General features: G+C 41.7%; 2 protein-coding genes across 4 annotated transcripts in view; both read right to left on the minus strand.

Moving 5' to 3' along the window:
- Positions 1 to 9,507, minus strand: part of rassf7a (Ras association domain family member 7a) — a 31,552-nt gene extending 22,045 nt beyond the window's left edge. The window contains exons 1-2 of the mRNA XM_068602144.1: positions 9,445 to 9,507; positions 4,863 to 4,992 (exon numbers count right to left, since the gene is read on the minus strand). The gene's annotated coding sequence lies outside the window, so the exon portion shown is untranslated. The remainder of the gene's footprint in view (positions 1 to 4,862; positions 4,993 to 9,444) is intronic.
- A 4,397-nt stretch (positions 9,508 to 13,904) lies between these two features.
- On the minus strand, positions 13,905 to 23,740 carry lrrc56 (leucine rich repeat containing 56). Of its 3 annotated transcripts, none has more exons than XM_068603308.1 (13): positions 23,647 to 23,740; positions 23,085 to 23,262; positions 22,040 to 22,127; positions 21,416 to 21,476; positions 20,183 to 20,279; positions 19,511 to 19,708; positions 17,209 to 17,386; positions 16,903 to 17,124; positions 16,630 to 16,697; positions 15,866 to 16,008; positions 15,393 to 15,601; positions 14,882 to 15,233; positions 13,905 to 14,575 (listed from the first exon to the last, which is right to left on the minus strand). In XM_068603308.1, the coding sequence occupies exons 2-13, from the start codon at positions 23,247 to 23,249 to the stop codon at positions 14,398 to 14,400; spliced, it is 1,959 nt and encodes a 652-aa protein (XP_068459409.1). In that variant the 5' UTR covers positions 23,250 to 23,262; positions 23,647 to 23,740; the 3' UTR covers positions 13,905 to 14,397. The 3 variants fall into 3 exon arrangements, with proteins under 3 accessions (XP_068459409.1, XP_068459408.1, XP_068459407.1); XM_068603307.1 differs by lacking the exon at positions 23,647 to 23,740 and adding an exon at positions 23,471 to 23,609; XM_068603306.1 differs by lacking the exon at positions 23,647 to 23,740 and adding an exon at positions 23,471 to 23,602 and having other exon boundaries at positions 23,085 to 23,258.
- Between the last annotated feature and the right edge of the window lie 282 nt (positions 23,741 to 24,022).

Genomic DNA, 24,022 nt, shown 5'->3' on the forward strand with positions numbered 1-24,022 from the left:
AGACCACTGTGTCAAAGGCAGTAGCTTTTAGCCAGGGTGAGTCAGACGTTCGCTAGGAGTCAGTTTGCATCCCTGTGAGCTGCTTCACTCTTCTGCCTATAAAGCAAAGCTTTTGGCACATCTAAGAGCTGTGTTGTCTGACAAATCACTTGAACCACACGGGTGGGGGGAGTGCCTCCTGAGGCACTGCCGAGGCACTACAGGCGAGAGTGAGAAAAGGCTGAGGTGCCATGGAGGAGTGACATTTGAAAAAGCAGCAGAGAAGTAAGTACACTTCATGGCTGCTGACTGACTATTACCACTCTGTGTGTTTGTGTGCTTGTCCATCATCAGGTCCACAGCAAGTGAATTTGTCAAGGGCGTTTTTTCGAAGACACGACTAAGCAGTGGTTAACAAGTGGTGAGCCCACCGTATCTGTTCCAGAGTCTGAAGATGGAAAGACAACGGGGTTGAGATCACATTGGTGGGTAAGGGTATTGTGATGTGGAGGATTATCGGTCCAAAGCGTCCGAGACCTCTCGGACACCTTCCAGGCATTCCTCAGGGCACCTCCCAACGCCGTGCCTCCCTCATCCCACCCTCCCCTGTCAAGCCCCACATATCATCCCTCTTTTTCTGTGACTCAAACATTCTTGTGACCCCCTCCTCCGCTTCCTCCTTCTCCTCCAACCCTCCCTCTGCATTCAGCAAAGAAAGCTAAAGAAAACAAAGACGAGGTCTAAAAGAGAATTTAAAACCGGCGCTTGAAGAAGAAATCCACCTCAACTTTGTACTCGTTTACCATTTGTTTCTATTCAACTGCCAACTCCAAACTCTGAATCGCTATTAGACTGTTTTCAATCTCCACCTGATAAGTTAATACCTCAACAAGTGATAGGAGATATAAATATGTCCAAAGAGTGGGGAGCCGGCCATAACTCAACTCAGATTAGACAGGAAGATGGCTCTCGGGCTGAGAAATAGACTGGTTGGGTCTGGCAGCAGTTCAATAGGTTCTGTGGAGGGGAGCAGAGTGAGGGGAATACATGCTGATAGTGTCTTTGTTGGCCATTATTCACCAAGACTGAATGGCATTAAGTTGCTTCCACCGCTCACCCCTTCCCATTTTCCCTGTTGAAACCCCCACCCCTTCTTCTTCTTCTCTATTTATTCAGCCTTTCACTAAAAACAGCTTTCAACAGGTGGGCAACAGGTCGGTCAAGACTAAAGCCTGGACAGGGAATGGAATGAGGCTCTATTTTCGGAAGCCCAAACAAGTTACAAAATCCTGAACTCTTGTTGACGTTGGTTTTCATAGTCATGGCCAGCAACACAAGGTAGTCATGCTCTGTTTTTGCCAAACATGCCTAAGTATAGCATTGCTGTCTCATTATGGTTGGGACAGCGCTGTTGCGCCAGTAGTGAAGCTATGTCTTGTGTGTCATTATGACTAGCGAGATGGCTTTCACCGGAGAAGGTAATTGCACTGTTGAGACGTAAATATAGAGCACCCCATGCCAAGAACAGACAAAGACTTTTGTTTTCATCCCAGAGAACCTGGCTCAGAAAATGATTCATGTTTTGGAAGCAAATGCGTGTCACTATATCATCTCCTTACAAACCACAGCTGTACTGAAAATGCATTGCCACGGTGAACCTGAGGACAAAGAGAAAACACAGCAGCACAAAGCAAAAAAGACCGAGGGGGATTGGATCAACATATATACTGCAGGTGAACAACTGAGCTGATGTGAGGTCTTGGGACAGATGTCTTAAGTGTACAGATTGTAAAGCCGTCTGAGGCAAATTTGGATTCGTGATGTTGGGTTATATAAAATAAACTGAATTGAACACACTTTGCATTCCTCCAAAGACTTTGGCCGTACTCTATTTATTCTGAACCGGTCCAGACTGGCTCAGGACTAGTCACCACCATTCAAAAAGCCTGTACCATTAGTGTCACACTTTGCAACTCTGTGCTGTTTCTATCAGTAAATGGAGATTGGTTACAGCCTGTAGCTACTTGGAGAAAGCTGTGACTGTCATAGGGCCTTCAAATTTTCACTTATGCGCAAAGTTGGATGGGATGTTGACGACCAGCCTTTTTCATTTGTCTCTGTGACTTTCCCATGTAAGAAATGCCAGTGAGCCAGGGAACAAAAGAGAGTCAAAGTCAACAAGACGTTACTGCTAGTGGCCTCCGTATACGCGCATTGGGTCCTGGCTAAGCTGAGGATTTCTCAGGACAGAAGGGGGACCCAACCCGCGGGCTATGACTCTGCTCAAACAAGCCATGTGCCCTGAGAGAGCAAGGAAACAAAGAGTAGACAAGATGAGATATTGGCCTGCGTGGGGGTTGACCTGCTGATTTAATGATGATCTCAGTAAAAAACAAAAGCCAGAGTAGGGGGGGCACGGGATGCACAGGAAATGCTAAGTTAGTGTCAGGGGAGCTATCAGGTGGGAGCAGGTCAGGGGTCAGAGGTGAACAAAAGCTTGGTAAGCCCCACACAGAGTGAGGTAGAGGCCCCTGGACGCAATACTGACGCCCAGTCGGTCCGTCTACATCCCTAGGTTTGTTTGTCTGGTGATGTTTTCTTGCATCTGTCTCACTGCTTTTCCATTTGTCCCCCATATAGACTAAGTTGTCACCCTCACTTGTCTGCATTTAGTCAAAACCCTGTTTACAATACTGCTCGACTCCACTCTCAGTGTCTGGGGGGGGCGAAGGGCTAACCAAACACCTGCAGGAACAACAGCATTTAAAAGCTTTCACTGCACCAGGGCTGTCATCTCTTTCCTTCAGTGGCTTTACTGGATCAAAGGAAAGCTGTAGCTGTATATAATAGGAAAGTCTTTTGTAGCTACAATTATGACCTATAAGCGCACACGCACACAGAGAAATTTTAGCATATATGCGCACACATTAAGACATGATGTGTGTGATCGCGAGTGCATAATAAAGTTCTCTCATCCCACCTCTCTAACAACAGACATTTTAGTTTGAAGCAGAGGATATATGCAAAAAGGATTCACCAGGACTTCAATTACAGACACTTGAAGACCTATTGAATTTGAACGAGGCCGGTGAGACTGCCGCCGTCATCTTTATCTGGGTGGTAGAGGGTCTGAGAGTGTGCTGGCGTGGGCATGTGCATGAGACTGAATTAATTACATGGGTGTGTATGTGTATGTGTGTGTGGGGACATGCCAGATTACTAATCAGCGCTTAGACAAAGGCCATATGTGAGCAAGTCTGTGCATCTCGCCCACATATCTCCCACATACTCCCCTCCACGTCTGCGTAAAACCCTATCAGCAGGAATGTTAGGACTGTCGGGTCAGCAGTGGTGACATCATGGCAGCCTGTCAGAGGCAAAAACAAGGCCTCAGTGGCAGTTTCCTCCCGGTTGCATCAGCAGCGCGATACCGGGCTGTGGATCAATGACACACACTCCAGCACTGCTTCCTGCTTGCTCCATGAGCCTTCAAACCGTCAATACAGACAAGCACCAGGTATGTCTACTCTCAAACATCATAGAAACATAAGTTGAGAAGGGATTTTAATAACCCCCGATGCATGGCCTTTCACTAAACAAGGGCTTGAAAGAGACTCCAGACTTTTTACCTGCAGGAGGTGGTCTAAGGTCAACAACCAGCCCAAAAAGCTTTATTGTTTACGAAGAGACAAGAGTATAGCCTGAGGGGAGGCTAGAGGAAGAGAAGTATGCAGACGAAGGGACCACTTAAGGCCATGTAGCGTTTCACATTTGGTAGTTATATAAGCAGCAGAAATCTGTGAATCTAACCTACATGTATGATTACATTATTCCGACTAAAATCCGTCACTTCTGCCACTGGCCAACTCTCTTTCATGTGCCCCCTGCCTGTGTGAGGGGTCAAGTGTCAGCTACAACAGATGCTACTGTTTGTGTGCATGGGAGTGCGAGTGTGTATGTGCAAAGGATCCTTCAGGTCATCAGATAAAGTGCATCTGAGGGAGGGGCAGGGAGCCCGTTTTCAGTGTTGCCACAGTAACCAAATACAGACGCGGACACCTGGTTGGTGGAGCCCAACAAGGGGTGCAGAGAGGGCACCACTTCAGGACGGTAACCATGCCAGAAAATCCTCCCAAAGTGTCCCGATTCCCAAACACAAGCCATCCTGCGTCTGTGCCCTGACGAGCGGAGCAGAGCGCGCACAGCTGTTGAATCTTTCATGGAACATTAAAAAGGAACTAAGCCAACTGTGCAGCTCTTGTTTCAGCGGAGAAATAACTTTGGCCCATCCTGACTGACTTATCTACACATGGTTTTAGTCGTGGTCTATCCTGCTGGACATTTAAAGAGCCGTGCCGAGCCAACTGTGGTGCCCTACCATAACACATGTTTATAATGTGCACACACAGTTATCACTTATCAGGATCAGAATCAGCTGATTGGCCATGAGTGTTTACACATACATGGAATTTGACTCTGGTTTCACTCTCTTCATACATATATACATATGTTATACAATAAGCAAGGTAAATATAAAAAAGACATTAAAGACAACAGAGTTAAAGACAACAGTGTAGTCAAGAGTAGTGCACATATCACAGGAAACCATCATACTAGTGCTGAAAAAATATTTCTTATAACATATCTCAACGCTAAGCATGTATATATTTTTTAAATATGTCAAATGATGTTGAATACAGCTGATAAGGCAAAATCAAATTTAACTTTAAACCAATAAGTCATTGTTTAATCAACGACTAGTATGTCCTTTACTTTGTCTGACTTTTGCAGCCACAACTATAAAAGAAAGAAAAAAGTGCAAAACTCAGTGTGAAAAAAAAAACCCTTAACTGTGAATAAACAAGGCCATTTGTTTCACTCACCTCCTGCAGGTCTTTATGGTCTCCGCGAGTAACTGCCCGAAGAAAAAGAAGATGAGGGAGAGGAGGAAGAGCTACACAACCCGGCCACTGTCCGTGTGTCGTGCTCACGCGCTACCTGATCCACCACAGCCTGGGAAAGAGACCGAGTGACAGAGAGAGACCGGCTCAGAGCAATGCGGAGGGGAGGGGAGGGGGGCAGCTGCAGAGAAAAAGTGAAGTGGTGCCGCCATTCCCCGTCACCCGGGAAACCAACGCTCTTTCAAAGAAAATCGACCAATGACGAACACCGGCGATTGTGTTCTGACAAAAAGTCACATGACTGCCGAAACACCCCTCCCTATACACGGAGTGAGAAGGGAAGGAAATAAAAGAAGTATGGTGTTGGGAGGTGAAGGGTGATAAAGACTGTGGGCACACGAAGAGAGGGGGGACAGAAGGACAAATAAAAGATGTAGAAGTGGTCACCACGCCGGGTTCAAATTCTTTTGGATTCCCAAAAAGCAAGCAATAAGAACAAATCACCTCATCCTCCTCACAGTCCCATCTTCACAGCAGCATTCGACAACAGGTTTGCGAAGAAGAGCAACGCTCAGCGACGCTAACGGTCCAGCTGACACACTCAGACATTACCACCTACTTCCATATTAGGCTATTTCTACACAGAGCGTAGAAAACATTCAAACATCCTTCCTGCTCTCTCTTCAACCCATAACGTAAGTAACTTTTAAAAGTTACCTTCATCACTGAAGTGATTTTGTTTTGTGAAATCAAAAAAGGAATCACAAGTTCAGGCTGACATTTTGTTAGCGTATGCCTCCGTGTTATCATCAAATAATCTTGTTCAAATGCTAGAATTTGTTTGTATTAAAACAACCCGATGAACTGTGATCATTTGTGTCCACTTATGTTGTCAATATATATTTTTAATTCATTTTCAGAAGGTGTTTGAATTATCTGTTGAGATAGTGTATGTTTTTTTGATAATGGGGACAAGAGGAATTTCAGTAAAGACAATCTAATTAATTTAATCTTATACAACTATTCTAAAAATATTCATCAACAGATTTTAAACACACATTCCTAAAGCATGCACTAAAAAAGGATATGCAACAAAAATTTGGATCAATAACCAAACATTACATTAATATCTATGTATTTATTTCTCATATTTTGTTTACGCAACTAAGAATGCAAAGTTTAAATCAAGCCTGTTGTTGCCTCACATATATGCATATAAAATATCTGCCTTCAAACCAGCCCTTTGCACAGCAGAGGTCAGAGAACAATGAAGCCGGCAGAGCCGCCGCATCATCTGCAACAAGCAGCAATGCAGAAATCCCCTTTTTCCAGTTGACAAATTCGATTGAATATTAGCAGACGGGTAAAGAGAGACCTGCAAATGTATGCGTAGTGACAGAGTGCTGCAGGAATGAGTGCTAAAATCTGTTAATGAGTTAGCATTTTTGCACTGTTGGTTCTCTGATCTCCGAGTTTAGATGAAGGGAGCCAGTGCAACGCTAACTTAAGGGTTGGACTTCAGAAATACATCATCCCTGCAGCACTCTATTAATCTTCACACCCCTTAAATCATCCTAGGACCCTCAGACTGCTCCAATTAGTTTAAGAACTAGGTTAGTGTCCCGAACAACGACGCAAAGACTGAAACATTTTACTTTAGCTATTTGTATAAGCAGACAACTTCTCTTATTTCCCGCCCCAAATCACTTTTATACCATTCACACTGGTGATTCATACTGGCATCTGTCCAGGGCAGTAAACTAAATTACAGTGATGCTCTCCAGCGCACATTCCCAACAGAACAGCGAGACAATACAGTGTCCTAATGTTAGGCAACGGGTTTATTACTCAGACTTAAATCACACATCTATCACTTTCTCAGCAACGTACTGGACACTTGAACACAATCATCTGCCTTGTAATACATCGCCCCAGGGCCAGTAAATTGCCCTACTTCAGCTGTGGCCGGCAGAAATGCATTTACCAAGTGAAAAGAGGCCCAATCACCTCTCCACGGTGTGAATGTAACAGGAAAGCTGATGAGCTAGAGAAGGTGACAAACCCGACAGTATCCAACACGTTGACAGCGATGACATGTCTAAGCTTCCACCATTGATTTTTTTTTTAAGGTATTTGAGAAGACTACCTGAGGTTTAACGATCCTGTATCAGCTTGTCAATAGACAATAGGCACATTCCGGCTCTGGGTTTACTGCAGATTCTTGGGATATTCCTGCAGATGGAACATGCAACCTGGAGATTAGACCTCATCATGAAGCCGACAGCCTCACGAGCTCGGGGAACGATAACTTACAGTCTGCAAACTGCCGTGCCTTTCACTCGCCTATCCACTCTGCATTTAGGCCTAGTCATAAACTGAAGCGAAAAAAACAATCCAAACACAGCCTGTGTTGCCGTATTTACTCCTATAAGAAATTAGGTCAAATAGGTGATTCAGTACTTGGTACTTTATATAACAAGACAGCTGGTAGTCTAGATATAGTTTCCCCTTACCACTCCTCACATCAGACGATGATGAATAAATAAATTGCTGAGAGAAATTGCTTGAGATGTGACTGAGGACCATGAATTCAAAGGGCGCGTCAGGCGGCTTTATCAAAAGGCCCAATCCAGGTATCCTGCTCATGTTAGTTTGATCTACAGTGGATTTAAACTATTCATACGTTCTTAAAAGTCAACACATGAGCATATACACGGGGTGAGAAGAGGGTGGTGCTGTGATTTAGTGTCTGTAAGATGAAGGTTTGGGTGCGTGTGTGTGTGTGTGTGTGTGTGTGTGTGTGTGTGTGTCAGCTGGGAGACGAGCCTTTACGTTCTCTAGTGCTGAGCAATAGAGAAATATTTGGCTCATTAAATGTAAAAGCTCAATTTCACTACAAGTGTTTAGATGATGATCAGCAATCAAATACACAGGATATTTTGCTGATTGTGGCAAATAACTAAAATAGCGCACAACAGCATGTTAGTCTTATTCTCAAACATTATCTGACCTAATCCATCAAGAATGACTCCACAAATTAATTAGACAGGGAACACTGCACATGCTAATGGAAAAGCATTATGGCTCACAAAGACATAAATTATAGTATGAAATGCTTATAGACAAGACATAAAGAGGCCACAAAGACAATTTACAACGTTCAGCTATTCACTTGTGGTTAATTAGTGATGTGAGAGGGAAAAGGGAAGAAAACAACATGACATTTTAAAAAAAGGAAGTAAAAGTGAAAAGATACAAACAATAAAGGAGAAGTGGGGAAGTACAAACAACAGACAATAGATACAAATAAATATATGTTGTCACCAAAAAGTGAACAGAGCAGCTCGACAGAACAACGAGGAGGAATGGAAAATGATACATTTTCTAATGATAATGGTCTGAACTCACACACAAAAAGTCTTTGTATTTTGCATATGTGTGGTAAATAAATACTCGGCCTACTCCGTCCTAAAGATGCTGCTTGGGATGTTTTGGGGTAGAGCACTGCATCTTCAGGTTAGGCAAGTTTTGATCACTGTACATACAAAAAAAGAGGGGCAGATATCTATATGAGTAAAGTTTAAACATTTACCCAATATGATGATCAACTGAAAACTGTATCTCAGATGATCAATTAACCATTTCAAATATTTATTATTATTTAATGAAGCTTCTGATTTGTAAGGAATATATCAGCTTATGTTAATAAAAAAAAGAAGAAAAGATTGGCAGAATAACTAATTATTAAAAATAATTGCTGGTTGCAGCCCTACAGTAAATAGGAGTGTCATTAAGAATATGAGATATGGTAAGAGATCAAAATGTTTTGTACTGACACGTTATCAAAGGTACGTAAAATGACAGGTTTCTCAATATAGAAATCAATGTGGTCATCTGGCACAATGAAGGTTTTCCCAAAAAATAATTCAGGGCAGCTACTATGCTCGTAGACCTTCGAAATATTTGAAAAAATACAACTTATGTAAGGATTATAAGTATTTTAGAACATTAGAAAACACTTTTTAATTGCAACTTCAATGCAAAATCCTTCCACAATGACGATGATGATGATCAGCAGCCTATTTAGGATGTTGTTGTTGTTATTGTTGTTAACATTTCAGTGTGAAAATGTAATATTGTAATTATCATTTAACTCTAACGTGATATTTGTAATTTGTTTTTAAAACGACTCAAAACTAAAGTTACATTGTCTAGACAGAAAAACAAGTGACGTCACTAACACATTTACTGAACTTTGAACTTCAAATCAGAGTTCATTAATAACGTTAGTCGGTCACTTTTTTTGACAATATTGCCATTCACATCCACAGCAACGACGCGGTTGAAACGGTGTTACAGCAAGTTACCGACTAACTGGAGGGCAACACGTCAAAGAGGCTCAACAGAGTCCAAAGTAGTGAAGTTTAGAAACGTGACGCTGTCATGGAGCTGCAGGTGCAGCGCTGTGAGCTCACTGGCCAACACTTGTTGCTTCCTTTGCCAAAGTTATTGAAATGTCTCTTAAGTCTGGCAGAACATTACAGACAATGTGAAAACAACTTACAAAGGGTTTAGTGGTCGATCCTGATACGACGGACAAGCGAGTGCTTCATCCTCTGCTGGCGTCTATCCATCCAGGAAACAGACAAACACCCCGTTTCCGGTCAGAAGTTTCAAATTAAGGGCATTAAACTAGAATATGAGAAAGTGAAACAATGTAAATCTCTGTTAATACAGAACAGAGATTTAAGTACTGACATTTTCAGTACTTTTTTTTTTTTCATGGAATTCCAGTGAAGCTTATACAACATGACATTTAATAAACTACCATTACTATAATAACCATGATTACTGTCAGTTTCTGAGCGACAGCCGTGGAAACAGCATACATAACATTTTAAAGGGGTACTGGCAGTGACTTGGGAACTAGATCCTTATCCATCATGATTTAACAAAAAAAAAAGGCCTTCTTTAAGCCACAAAAGTGCCCTCTTTGATGCCCCTATGGAGATAAAACACGATGCCGTGCCCTCTGGGTGCCCTCCCTCTGGGTACATTCTGATAAAGTTCCCTTTAGGATGGCCTTCCAGTGAAGAAACAGTGATGAAATGTCCTTAGGGGTGCCCTCAAATGGAAAAAAAAAAATATGTTAGTGTCCTCAGTGCCATAAAGGCTGCATACAAACAGCCTGAGTCCGGCACTGTTAACCTGTGCCAAGATATAGCTTGAGAACGTCCCAGACACACACAGCAGTTGACTTAATCTGATTCAAAATGATAAAACAATACTCATATATTCCATTATTGGATTATATTTTGATTATGTAACTCGAGGAGAACACTTTGAAATTTCCCTTCCTTGCGTTTCCCAGACTAAATCTGATATTACCTGAGATTGGGGCAGTTGACGTCATTCACAGATGCCGTGAGGCGATAGAATCTGAACTAATGTAGAGAGAGTTCTCTTAATGCAACGGGTCACTGCATGTGTTTGAGCTGTGATGAGGAGGAAGTGGAAGAAGCAGAAAGTTAACATTTCTATAATGATCATTTCATCACACTGTCATTTATAAAGCAAAGCCAATGTTGTTTCATAAACAAAAGAAAGAGGAACCATCCACATGTTAACCATTACTCAACTGAACACTTCAATTGACTTTTTTTTCTGGCTCTTACACGTGTGTTGGCCCAAACAATGTATATAATATAGTGCTGAAAGGCTAAATGATACACACAATGATCCAGAGCATTAAAGGTTTACATCACATATCCCTCTAGTGCTGCCTCAAATGTTTCACTTGTATCTTTCTGTGCCAAACATTTCCTAAACGACCTGATTATAATAAAACATAAAAAAAACAAATGTCATCTCATGAAAGTAAAATTAAAATAAATGTTGTAGTCATCCCTCAAATTACAATTACTGCTCTCCAAGAAGACTTTAAAAAATAACAACAACAAAACGACTAAAAAAGCATAAAACTAAACTGTTCATGGCTTTGTTCTGAATACGTCATTAAACACGTTATTAAGCTCTCCACTGTTCTTTAAATAAATCCAAGGTATTGTAATATAAACTTGATGTGATGCAATATTATGAGGCCATAAAACAGGTTTCTCTCCTTGTCCCACAGCATTTCTTCACTTCCTCTGGAACAACAGCTGAACCCTTGCCTGTTGTTACTCACAGTAACTGAACACAACTTGTTCATGCAGTGTCTAGAATACAAAGACAAGGAATCTTCCTGTAGGCGAGAAATGTATTGTCTCTGCAAACTAAAAACACATCTTTTCCAACTATACCTTGAATCAAGAAAGTATAGCGCTTTAGTAGCACTTAAATGGCACTTACTTATAGAACTTTGTAGTTTTGCTTTCTTGAAGAAATTGTACTTTCTTGATTCTTGTTGTTCTGAGTTTGTACTCATTGTTGAATGCACTTATTATAAGTTGTATTGGTAAAAGCGTCAGCTAAATGAAATGTCATATAATATATACAGTTTCTTTAAATGCAGAGAAGAATTTCCCCATGGTGATTAACAAAGGATGACTTTCTTCTTTGTCTTCTTTCTTTGTCACAAAGATTAGATTCACAAATCTGTAAATATAAGGCATATTGACTTCATGCCTTCTGTATACCATTATAGACGGCATGTCTGTATGTGCTTGTAAAAGTATTAACAGAAGATTGAGTTATAGCGCCTAACTATATTACTTTAAATGGAATGTGCCTTGCGGCGTTATCCAGTTGTCTCACATGTACAGTACAAACAGATTTCCCGGCCTGTCTGAACGCATACTGTAGGTATTTCCAGTTTCAGCACTTGCTAGGACAAGTGACGTGTTTCAAGTCAAAACAAGAAGAAAGCTTCCTATGATAATAACATCAAATACGCATTCCGTGTCAGTCACAAAGTTGTGTTGGTGTGTGTGTTTTAATTACAATGTGTTTCCCCTGTAATGCATTCACACACATCTTGTTAGGTGCAGTTACAACACACAAAAAACAGCAGTATTGCTGGATAGACACATCATTTAAACCTCTGAAGTCTTTGCTGGCTTGAACAATCTTTTGGGGAACACAACTACAACCTACTTGACAAGCTCACAAATTTAAATTAATCATATCAACTGCATCTGGTATTTGTTTTAATGATATTCATAGCATGAGTTAACACAGTTTTCTCCACTTCAGACTGACAGAAATACAGTATATGCAGTTTGTTTACTGCATTTGCAAAAGAGAAGGACAATTTAGTTTGTTATAATCATCTCTGGGGAAAAGGTTTCACAAAGTGAATTTGTGATGAGGCACTGCAGTGCTACAATTGTCTTTTTTATTTGATTTTTTTGTTTAAAAAAGACCACCTCTATGGACCCTACTCTTTCTACCAATCAACGTGTCGTTTTATCAGATAAAAGAGAGACAGTTGGATGCTTTTTCAGGAGCATCATTTCCTCTGATAATAGGGGTAAAATATGATAGTAGCGGAAAAAGCATTACAATACTAAAACAATTGTTTCACCACATACCAGACATACCGTAGCAGAGGAACATGTTTTCTTTACAATCTGAATTTCAGGTTTCCTCAAAGTCATAGAGGAAAAATCAAGCCCTTCTGGTTTGTCACATCATCTGGTAATAAGGAGATCAGGTCCGCCAGTCCCAACCAGCTGGTAGAAGGAGCCCTTTCAGACTACTCAGAAAGTGGGTGGACGCTGTCCCACTTTCCCATCATAAAAGACCTCACCTTTCATTTTCCTCTCCTGAGACAAATTAGCAGCAGCGAGATGAGAGTGTGGCTGAAAACACCGACAGGCAGCGAAGAGGCCGAGTAATTCCACAAATGAAACAGCCCTGAGAGAGGATTATTGAAGATGGTAGTTAGGTGATGGAAAGAAGATAAGAAATGCGCTGACATGTTCCATGAGAGCTGTTTCTTGGTTGAGTGGCTATATAAACACACACACACACACACACACACACACACACACACACACACACACACACACACACACACACACACACACACACACACATCATACATACATTCCTGTGCCTGTCATGTGTAAATCTTTCAATCCTTCACTATGGTTGAGTATTAGTTGTGCTCTCGAGGTTGAATTACTGCCTGTGGCTTTTTACTTTGACTCATTTATTTACATCCTGTTTCTGTACACAGAACTTAAGCACAGTTGACAGACATATGGGGAGTGCTTTTTGATGTGTGTGTCTTGGTGTGTGCGTGAGCTTACGTCACGTTCAGGTATACAAAAGGCCAAGCGAGTTTGGGAACGTCCATGTTGTTAAGATCAGTGTGACATCTTCAAAACATGCAACTCTCAACAATATATGTCCTTTGGGAACTAATACGGTATTAGATGTGGCTGGTCTCATCATAAGTGTACCTCAGGACAAAATCAGTCTGTGAGTGTCCTTCATGGTGCAAGTGACGGTTAATTTAGCGTAGCTCTAGAGAAACAACAAGATATTTGACAGTTAGAACATATGAACTCTAAATGCACTTGATTTGATTTGTTCAACTCCATTACTCATGCTGTGGAAGTTGATACATCATGAAACATTTTAAACCGTATTAGCAGTGTGCAGGGCCAAAGCTTGCATGCTTACTGACTGTGTGTGTGTGTGTATGTGTGTATATATATATATATATATATATATATATATATATATATATATATATATATATATATATATATATAGGTGCCATAAATCACACAACTATTGGTGTAAGTGCTTGAAGAAGTGCCTTGGATGTGAACAAACAGGCAACAAAGGGCATGACTCCTATGTTTCAAGGTGGTGGATTTCTACGATTGTTTGGCCAAGGTTGTTAAAACAGTGGAATGTGTTTTTGATTTAACGCTTATCGATAGCGCCTTCAAGTGTCAAAATGTGCATATTACACCATGAATGTCGAGACAATCGCTGTCACTGCAGGAAACCTTATCTCAAATTATCCTTTGCCTTTCATCAACATTACAGCTCAGTTTAAATGAAAGATAATACAAAAAGCTTTTTTATTTGGGCAAAATACAATGTAGCATTTAAGTTTCCGCCTGAGAAATGCAAATGTGAGGTATTACTCACATCTCCTTTATTTTTCTTCCAGCTAAAGCAGACATCAGAAAACCACCAACACAGTAGCATTAGCAGGACAATCTCAGTATAGCAAGTCCTCTGTTACTCATATGGATTACTCCATTACTCATGTTAAAGCACTGTGAATTCCCTGGATGTTGGTGTGTTGGTCAGTCACAGTATTTCTAAGAATGCTCTCGATGTATTATAGATCTTCATTCATGCAATGACAGAGAAAGAGAATATTGTACGGCCAAATACTAGTAATTCCAACCCATCTCAAAGTTTATTGTGAGTGAGCCAACAACAGGAGCGCCTCTTAATGGCCTTCATGCGATAACTCTTTTCTGACGGGAATGTCACACTAATCATACAGACAGCTAGACAAACAGTCAAACATCTGCCCACCCGGGTGTCAGTCTGGGTGGGAGCTCCCTCTGCAGGGCTGGTTCGTGTGCTGCTGGAGATGTTTCTGTAGAGCTGCCTTGGCTGTGTGAGGACGGGTAATCGCTGGTCTGTCCAGCAGCTTGGACATGTAAGGGCTTTGAAGATGCTTGTTGCCAGATTGTTTACTGGATAAGTCCATCTTTGCACTGAAAGACAAACAAAAGACCCAATATGAACAATTAAGTTTGCATTAAAACTAGTTATGATCAATTGCAAACTTCAATTCTAAAATGATCACATTGAGCATTTAAAAAACAAAAAAAACATGACAATGTTTATAAAGCATTGACTGAAGAATTGTATTTAAAGCACCAGTTTAATTCCGAGTTAATCAGGAAAAAAATCAAACATTCAAACTACAACCGATATAAAGATGCTTCGAACAGCTAAGAGTGAAATATGTTGTTTTTATACACATTGGTGTATCAAAATTTACTTTAATAATGCCATACCATGAACTCATGAGCCCTTTACCGAGGGCACTTGGTAGGGGTGGGCGTGGTGTGTATGCAGGCTGGAACAAAAGAGGCTCAACGGTCGTAGTTAACTGCTGGACACTCTGGAGTTTCAGGTCTGTGTTTCCAGCAGTTGTACCTGTCCCAGAGGAGCAACCTACTCTGCTGAAATCAGATAAATGTTCTGAGTCGGTCTGGCTGAGTCGAAGCCTACGTGCACGCAGCCCTGGTGGCTTGTGATTTCCAGTGGTTCGTGTGGCACTGTGAGGGGGAAAAGGGGACAGTGTGGTGTCTGGGGAAAGGGAGAGTCCAGCCAGCACAGGGGATAAAGCTTCTCTGGGATGCAGGGCTGAAAACAAAACATCATTTAAAAAGCTTTAGTATATGAATAAAGGTGCTACATCTTTGTTTTCAATGTATTATAGTTATTATTATGAAGGTAGATGGTTATTAGAATGTTCTTATGTACTAAAGCAACAGCAAGTATGCTCATTCAGTGAGTAGTTACCTGGGGAAAGAAACTGGAAAGAGGAATCAGGTGAGGCAGTATCTTGGCTGTCACGATGCTTCTCCGCTCCATGTTCTTCATCACTACTGTCCTTCCTTTCACCACTAAAGCTGTCTTCTTCTTCATCATCATCTCCCCCCTCTTCTTCATCACTGTGACAAATAGCCAGGACCTGTGGTAATCTTTCTGTCTCTATGGCCTGGAGACGTCTGAAAAACAATGTACAATGTTGAGTTTCATCCCCCAGAGGAAGTCCGGTTGGCTAGAAGAATTGTAAAATCCTAATAAAATCCTTAATAGATATTCATTCCCTTTTTTCATCAACTCTCTGATTTGGAAACAGATGATATTTCAATTGCTATGTAATCTATGAAGCTGAACTTATATAGTGTATCACCACAAGCCAGTCGCTTCATCGTTAAGTGTAGTTCCAGCTCAAGAAAAAAGGAGTGAGGTGTGTACGTAGTTAGTACCTGCAGTGCTGCTCCCTCCAAGCTCTAAGCTCTGCAAAAACATCAACACGTTCTCTAACATCAGTCTCCTCAAGGTCGTACGTGTGTTCTGGTATATGGATGGGAAGGTCACGGTGGGTGAAAGTAGATCTGGTAGGTGCAGTCTATGAGACCAAAGAGAGGGAGAAAGAGAATAAGGGCTAGAAGAGGAAACTAGTAAATAAAATAGAATAGAGGCCTAAGAGCTGAGTACATTAATTATGGATAGATGCTCAAGTAATGGTCAGACAGAGAGGGAGAGCAGACACAAGAGGTGCAGACAGAAAGGTAAGAGGAAGGCAGAGTGAGAGCAGAGGTGTGTTTATGCCAGTATGACAGATAACGTGGCGTTGGCAGCGAGAGCCCCATCTGTCAAGACAGTCTGACACTGTTACACCGTTAATACATCTCCATCCCCCGTTTCCTCCCACCACCATGACTGTCCTCTCTGGTTTCTGTCCACCTGCAAATAATTAGCTGCCTCTGTTTATACTGACATGACATTAAAGAGATGAGCTGGTGGTGTCAGTCAGCCATAATGGCCTGCAAAAGCCCATAAAGCTTGTTGTGCCTCTTAGTTGACACTAAATGCTCTGCTGGATGGGACACAGCGTGCAGGAAAGGACAGACTGGTGTGGATAAACATTGATATGTCATTAACACAGATCTGTGTTTGCATGAACAAGATGTTTTTTCACTTGATTAAAGAAATTGTGTTGTTCCTTATTCCAACACAGACCACCTACCCTCAACTTTTCTCGCCTTGCTCGAATAGCCTGGACTGGGTTTCCACAGAAGACAATCTTGCCAGCTCCTTCATAAAGCAACGGACAAGAGAAGGATGTCAGTGAGTTCAACACAAAAGAACGCCCTCTTGGTGGCACTGTTGAGTCGAGATTACGAAATGTGTCTGCAAGGTGATGCTCTTGAGAAAGAGAAGGAACTGGCGCTTAAACAAAATAAAATGTGGAGTTTGTTGAGAAACACCAGTTTGAAAAGCAGCCACCGGGGTGCCTAACCATGCGTAAGGATGCTGGCTTCTGCTTCTACTGAGGCCAGATCAAAGTCTGCAGAACCAGGTCTAGATCCAGTAGAGGAGAGAAATCCAAGCCTGGATGCTGACATGGGTCTGGAGCCCCCTGACGAGAGGGGCCAGATGCAGGAGTGACTGGAAGCAGGGCGCCTGGCTGAGCCGGGTCGGCTGTAGGCACATGCACTGTCTGCTGTATCCTCTACAAAAACTAAAGGGAGAGGCCCAATAAATACAGAGCTGTAATAAACTGGTCTGCATCAAATCACTCAAAACAACATGGAGATACACACACCGTCTTTAGTAGCTGCCTGAGAGGAGTTACAGTCTCTGATGGAGTCTCGGAGAATGGCCCAGTCCTCTCCCATGGTGCTGCTGGAGCTCAGCCCGTCCTCCTCCACCCTTAAATCGTCTAGGTAACGCAGCTGTGGGACCAACTCCCTCACTGCAGCCCGATAACTATAGTCTGCCGTCTGGGTAGATGGAGAAAGCATCGGAAAGAGAGAGGCAGAGTTAATGTAGAGAACAGACAGGTGTTTGAAGGAGACAAAAACAAAGTAGTAGAAACGGTGACTTAAATGTATGCTCAGTAGTGTACACTATGTAACACCTTAGTAATCATAATCAACACAAGAAAGTGAAATAGTTTTAGATCCATTGAAAGAGAAATGTGTAGAGATTGATGCATTGTGCAAAGAAATGGCAAACTGAAACTTGTGTTATATATATATAACATTATCAATATTAACTCATGTTATGTCGGTTCATTCTTTTTAAGAGATGAGATGGTGTAAGGACTGTTTTGTTTCACTTGAATTACTTCCGCCAGCTCGCTAATTTAGCTTGATCCATTGTTTTATGCAGATTAAATATTTATCTTAATGGCATGAACCATTAGTTGTACTGAAGCCACAAAAAGAGTTTTTTTAGGATTGCATTCAGTATGAAACATATTACTTGTGCACATGTTCTATGGTCTTTGATTGGCTTCCGTTCATGTGCTAGTGACAATTATATATAAAAGACTAATTTAATGATCAGACCATTCAGATGAGTGCCTGACATCGACTGATTCAACTTAATAAAGTTTGCTGCTCCAGTTGATTCCAGATAAAAATGGAACTGTTACACTTGTAATCTGAAGTATATTCCATTATAGCGACAGTGTACTGTACTTTAACTATGCTAAGTATAACTACCTATTAGGGGCCACATGATGCACTGCAGATGATAAAGAACCGGGATATGTTGCAAAGGAGATGAAGATAATCATTTTGATGTACATCAAAAAAAGAAAATGAGTATTGATTTATGCACTCAACCAAAACAGTGATACACTAAGAGTAAGACACTAACAATGATCCACTAATAGTCTGGACTTTTGAAAATGTGTCAATAGTTACTAGCATCACTGCAATATAATGCACATTAGCTAACCTCCGTGGTTTCTTTTTGCATCCATGTCAACCATTGTGACATTTTATTAAATTTGTGGAACTTTACTTTGAGAGAGAGAAAGAGAGAGAGAGAGAGAGAGAGAGAGAGAGAGAGAGAGAGAGAGAGAGAGAGAGAGAGAGAGAGAGACAGAGAGAGAGAGAGAGAGAGAGAGAGCGAGCGAGAGAGCGAGAGAGGGAGTCCAGGAAAAGACTGAGGTACTGAGTGATCAAATTAGAGCTCGGCACCCCTGCCCTTCAACAAACCACACAGACGCAGTGAATGAAAATGAGAGTGAAAGGCTGGCAGGATGGACACGAAAGAGAAAAGGGGAGGAGAATGAGTCCTGGGCGAGAGGAAGTGAGCGGATGTGTGTGTTTGTGTGTTTGATGGAAAGAGAGGGAGCAAGAGGGGTGATAGTTTGGCAAGAGAGCAAACCCAAGAACCCCTCAGCCCCTACAAAGCACAGGCCTGATGCATATTCAGCTCAGCATCTACCCTCATTGCCCTAGTTTCCTAATTAATGCTCTGCTACTGGGTGTAAATAAACACATTCACAGTGGCCCAAAAAACTCACAGCATACTGTGTCTCGAATCAGCAGAAGGTGGAAATGCAGCTTCTACTTTGTATATCCAGCTACATCAGAACGCACTGAAGAGGCTCTTGGTGAGCTGCTTTACCCACCAAACACAAATGCATTGGCCAGTTTTCAAAGAGATCAAATAGCTCTGCTACGTAGTAATATAACATTCTGTCTGTGTCATGATGACTTATGTTTCATTATTTGGATGCCTCCTGCTCTCCCCGGGTCCTATCGGGTGCATTAAAGACCCAGATGCAGAGCAGTGAGATCACAGATACTTTCATGTCTTAGCACATGCTAATTACATTTCAGTTCTTACCTGACGCAGCCGTTAAGGCTGACAGCCCACCAGCACAGGAGAGACAACCAACTTAACAATAACTTCCTCATCTACAAACAAGTTGCTTTTGCAAGTTTGCTTTTACAACATCAACTGAATACAAAACCGTCTTTTGTGGAAATCTGGCCAGCTTCTTGCTCAAGCTTTTTATTCAGCTTCAATCATTCTTTATTTTTTAAATATATCTTTTGTCAGACTGCTGGAACTCTGACCCCAACATTAGCAGAGCATTACCGTACCTGGATGACAGAGGGGTTTGGGTGAGCACACACAGGGTTTCCTTCCAGGGTAAGTGTCTGGAGTTTGCCACACAACCCCAGATACTGGATCTGAACAAGGTCATCCACGTCATTGCCTTCCAGATCTAACAGCTGCAGGTTCTCCAGCATGCCAACCTGACTCAGGTCAGACACATTGTTATAGGCCACGTACAACTCCTGAAACAGAGAGAGGTTGTACACAGAGTTGGTGGGGATTGGTCGAGCGGATGAAAATAGGTGATTAGAAAATTGAAAAACTAGCAGACGGAAATTAATTAAGTCAATGATACAGAAATACTGTGGATACAGATGGGGACTCACAAGAACTCTGATTGCTAATCAAACTCATCATCATTCCTTAGGAATTTGCAATATTTGCTGTATATATTTGTAAATGACCTACAATTACCTGCAGTCTTCTTTGTTTAATTAGTGGTAAAATGTGTCACCAATGCAACATGACAAATGGAAATAATATTAAAGTTAAGAAAACAGACCTAAAAAACAAATTGATCAATTTGTCCAAGAATATCTTTATTTCTTTCTTTTAATCTTTACATTCCACACCTAGGAACTAGAAAGTGAGGAAAGCATTGTACTTGTGATGCATTTGTAATTTACACAGAGCCATTTGTTACCTACAAACTATACCTTGAGGGAAGTGAAAGTACAAATGCCATCTAGGTCTTGGAGGTAGCAGCGAGACATCCACAGTACCTGCAGGTGGGAGAGGGTGGTTCCCAGGTCTCTAAGGAGACCGAAGAAAAAAAAGCACAAACAAGTTTTAGAGGCAGGAAAAGTAGTTACGCAACACAGTGAATCATGGGAAAGACTACCCAGTCTCTTGGCGACTGAAGAGTCTCTTTTCTCTTCCCCAACATGCAGGTCTCTCCACTCCTTCTCACTTGTCTCTACAACACACTTCTGCTTTGACCCTTCCAGCGGACTCTTAGTCAGTGCATCACAATCCTGTAACATCCTCTCCACTACAGCTCCCACAGCTCAGAGCAGGAAATGCTATCAGAGGCAGTGCACGTCCGGCTGGCTCTGCTCGGCTACTCTCAGGGTGGAGCAGACGGCTCCCTATCTTTCTGTGTGTACTCTCCTATCCCTCAGCAGTCTCTCAGGTATAAAATTCTCCACCTGTGTGTCTCATCCTGGAGGTTTATTGCTTTGTGTTCAATGGGATTTTGATGACACAGCTGTGGCTGCAATGAAAGTGGTGGGACTCTTCAGGAGAAACTGTGTATATTTCCTGTCTTTTTTCCTGGACCTGTCCAAGTGGACAAATCTGAAAACTGATATGCCTCAAACCCCTCTGTGTCCTTTAGTGAGACGAGTGGTCGAACCTGTTCTCTATGTGTATCTAGCTCAAAGACTGTGCTGAACAACACATTTGTGGTTTACAAGCACTAACATGTATCTTCCATACAGAAAAAAATGTTATTAAAATTCCCCATTGGAACACTTTGGCAGAAGCGGAACAGAGCCCTACACCTGCACTGGAACCATGCTTACACTTCTTTCCTATCAGGTACACACACCCATGTGACTTCTGACGTGCTATCCTGCTTCAAACCCAAGTATTTTATGGCCTCCGAGACCTCTCACTAAAGAGTGTCTTCTAACCCATATGTGAACAGTGCAAAGCATTAAAATAGTCCCTATGCGTACATTAGTGGAACATATTCAGTTTGACATCGCATTTCATTTTTAGTTGTGGGATTAGCAGCTTCTTGAAGAATCTGTAGTATTCCATGAGGTAATGTTAACATGATATGAGTGTGATTGAGTGTGTTCACCTCGAAACAGGTTCCTTTTCAAGAATACAAAGCAAGAAGAAAACAAGAAGAGGATTTCTGTGTTATGTAACTTTATGCTTACCTTACTGACATTATGGTGCTGTTGTTCATTTTGAGCTTCACTAGTTTGGGCAAGTAGGCACCTGCAAGATGATCAGATAATTTAAAAAAAAAAAAAGCCATTGCGCTCACTGCCATGTCAGAGTGGGGTGATTATTTATTGGGTTTTAAACTAGCCTTCCCACTTCACCTGCAAATTCACCTTATCAGGCATTCCAACAAAATTAGCTAAAAAGAAGAGCACCTAAGCATGACTCACATATGCATAGACCCTGCTCTGTCATGCCTGCACTGGTTGTGCAATCTAGAATTTTCTGAGGACGAAGGTGAACACTAATGAAGTGTTCCTTCACCATTATCAGCTCTGTCATCCCGCACTGAGGTTGGCACACCTGAGAGGAAATCTAGTATGGATACGTTGTGTGCGTCATAGCGATGTTTTTATTCGTCTCTTGCCTAGTTCTGGTCCATGATTGTCCATGGGGTCATTATCTACTATGAATCATCATTGGACACCAAGAAACACTAGATATAAACAATAAAACTAATACAAAAAACAAATATTGAGAACTCATGAGTACACATACAACATAGTTTGAAGTAGTTGATTTACATTTGCAAATGCCTGAATTACTGTATATCTTACCAAAGTTTCCCAATGTGTTTTCATGTGTGTCTACGCAGATCTCCAGCGAGGTCATGTGAGAGAGATCCCGAGTTCCACACAGCGATTCCTGTGAGAGATGGAAATGTTTTTATGCACCATAGTTTCATCATCATCATCATCATCATCATCATCATCATCATCATCATCATACCTTAGATATATCCACCTATGACTTTGATGTAACAAATGATGTGGGCAATGATGTAGGCCATGAGAGAGGGCAATAACATAATTATGTCTTCGGAAACACACACAACAAAAGGAGAGTGCATACAGTAAATCCTATTTCCATGTTGACATGTGCAATGTAAGACCTCAAGTCTCCACACAGACCCTCCGCTACTGCCACTGATACCTGGTGTATCAGACAGATGTGGTAAGGCAGGCCATGAGCAGCCTGATATTTGGGACCCGTGCAGGGGGGCAGGGCCTTTAAAAAGGGGTGGGAAGCTCACCTGTGCCTTTGATAGCGAGCACACCTGAGAGCAGCTGAGGCCAGCCATGTGGTGATCAAGTTGAGCCTTTGAAAGAAACGCCACTGTTTTCCCCAGGCCTTTTATAATTTACATGTTGTTTTTTTAAAGTATTCATTTAGCATGGGCCGTTTATGTTTGATTTGAGCTTATGGGTTTTTGTGTTGGGCTGAGGAGAGAGGCAGAGTGACAGGGCAGCCATTTCACATCGGCATTTTATTATTGTGTTATTTTGGTTGGTTTGCTGTGCCTGAGTTATTCTATTTTGTTTGTGTGATTTATTTACTGTCCTTACTTACTGTAGCTCCCTCTGACCGTGCAGTTCAAGTACCACAAGACTTACTTTTAGTTTGTACATTTTGGATTTGATTATTTTTAGCCCTGGTTGTTAATACAACTTTTGTTTGGTATTTGGTCTCTGACTCCAGTTTATTCTGGGTATTGTGGGGGATTTATCACCAGGTCACACAAAGACAATAGAGGACTTGGTGTATTGGTGACTTGGTGGGATGAACACTGACTGTGTTCTGTGGGCGTTTGGGCTAACTTACCAGCTTCTCTTGAGAGAGGTAAAGCTCCACTGCGGTTTTATAGTCCTCACACGGTTTCGTGGCAGGGGTCGGGTTGATGTGGCCCGATCCACTCAGCTCCGTCACTAGGACCCGTGCTGTGCCGGGCCGGACCTCCCGGGGCACAGACGCATGACAGCAACTCATCTCCCACGGCTACCTGAGAGGAAACAAGTATTTAAGTGACCTACCAGCACGCTGGAATAACTTTCTAACAAAAAGTTAAAACTACTATCGACAATGATGTGTATAACTAGCGTTGAATTCGCTTACGAACTAGCCTGAACTGCTGCGGTTAAATTTTGACACGATGCGGCATGCGAATACACACATTACACATTGTAGTTTTATCTACAAGATTTACTTACCCAATGCAGGCAAATGCAGACTAAAAACATCCACACATTTTAAAAGACAGAGCACTTTGCTTACAAGCAAAAGTTTGCTTGACAACCACAGTCGACTTCCTGGTTACGGCACAGAGTGGCACCCTGGGAAATGTAGTGCACGTGTAAAGGTGGAACTCTTGAGGTTAACGACTTACTCATTGGTGTCCTATTTTATCCAGTATATGATGCTTCAAGTCTATGATTGTTAATATTATCAAAGATGGATTCGTGAGCCCGAGTCTATGTTTCTACTACAATACATTAACCCGCTACCCTGGTCTTGTGCTACCTTCAAATGCTCATTTGTATGCTCTGCTTTTGGAATGTATGCTTTCAAATTAATTATTGTAAAGACGCATCTGACTCAACATGTTTTTTCTTCATGTTTGGTTATCTATATTAAATTCGACAATGTAGAGAGTAGCTTCTTTGATAAAGATGATAAAGAGAAGGATCAAACAAAGAGTGCACATCAAACCATTATTATCTATAAGGCATAAAAAATAACTCGCGCCCCAACATTAACATTAA

This window comes from Clinocottus analis, unplaced genomic scaffold (assembly GCF_023055335.1).
Source record: "Clinocottus analis isolate CAN_PGR_092001 unplaced genomic scaffold, fCliAna1.0.p SCAF_6, whole genome shotgun sequence".
NCBI classification, from domain to species: domain Eukaryota; kingdom Metazoa; phylum Chordata; class Actinopteri; order Perciformes; family Cottidae; genus Clinocottus; species Clinocottus analis.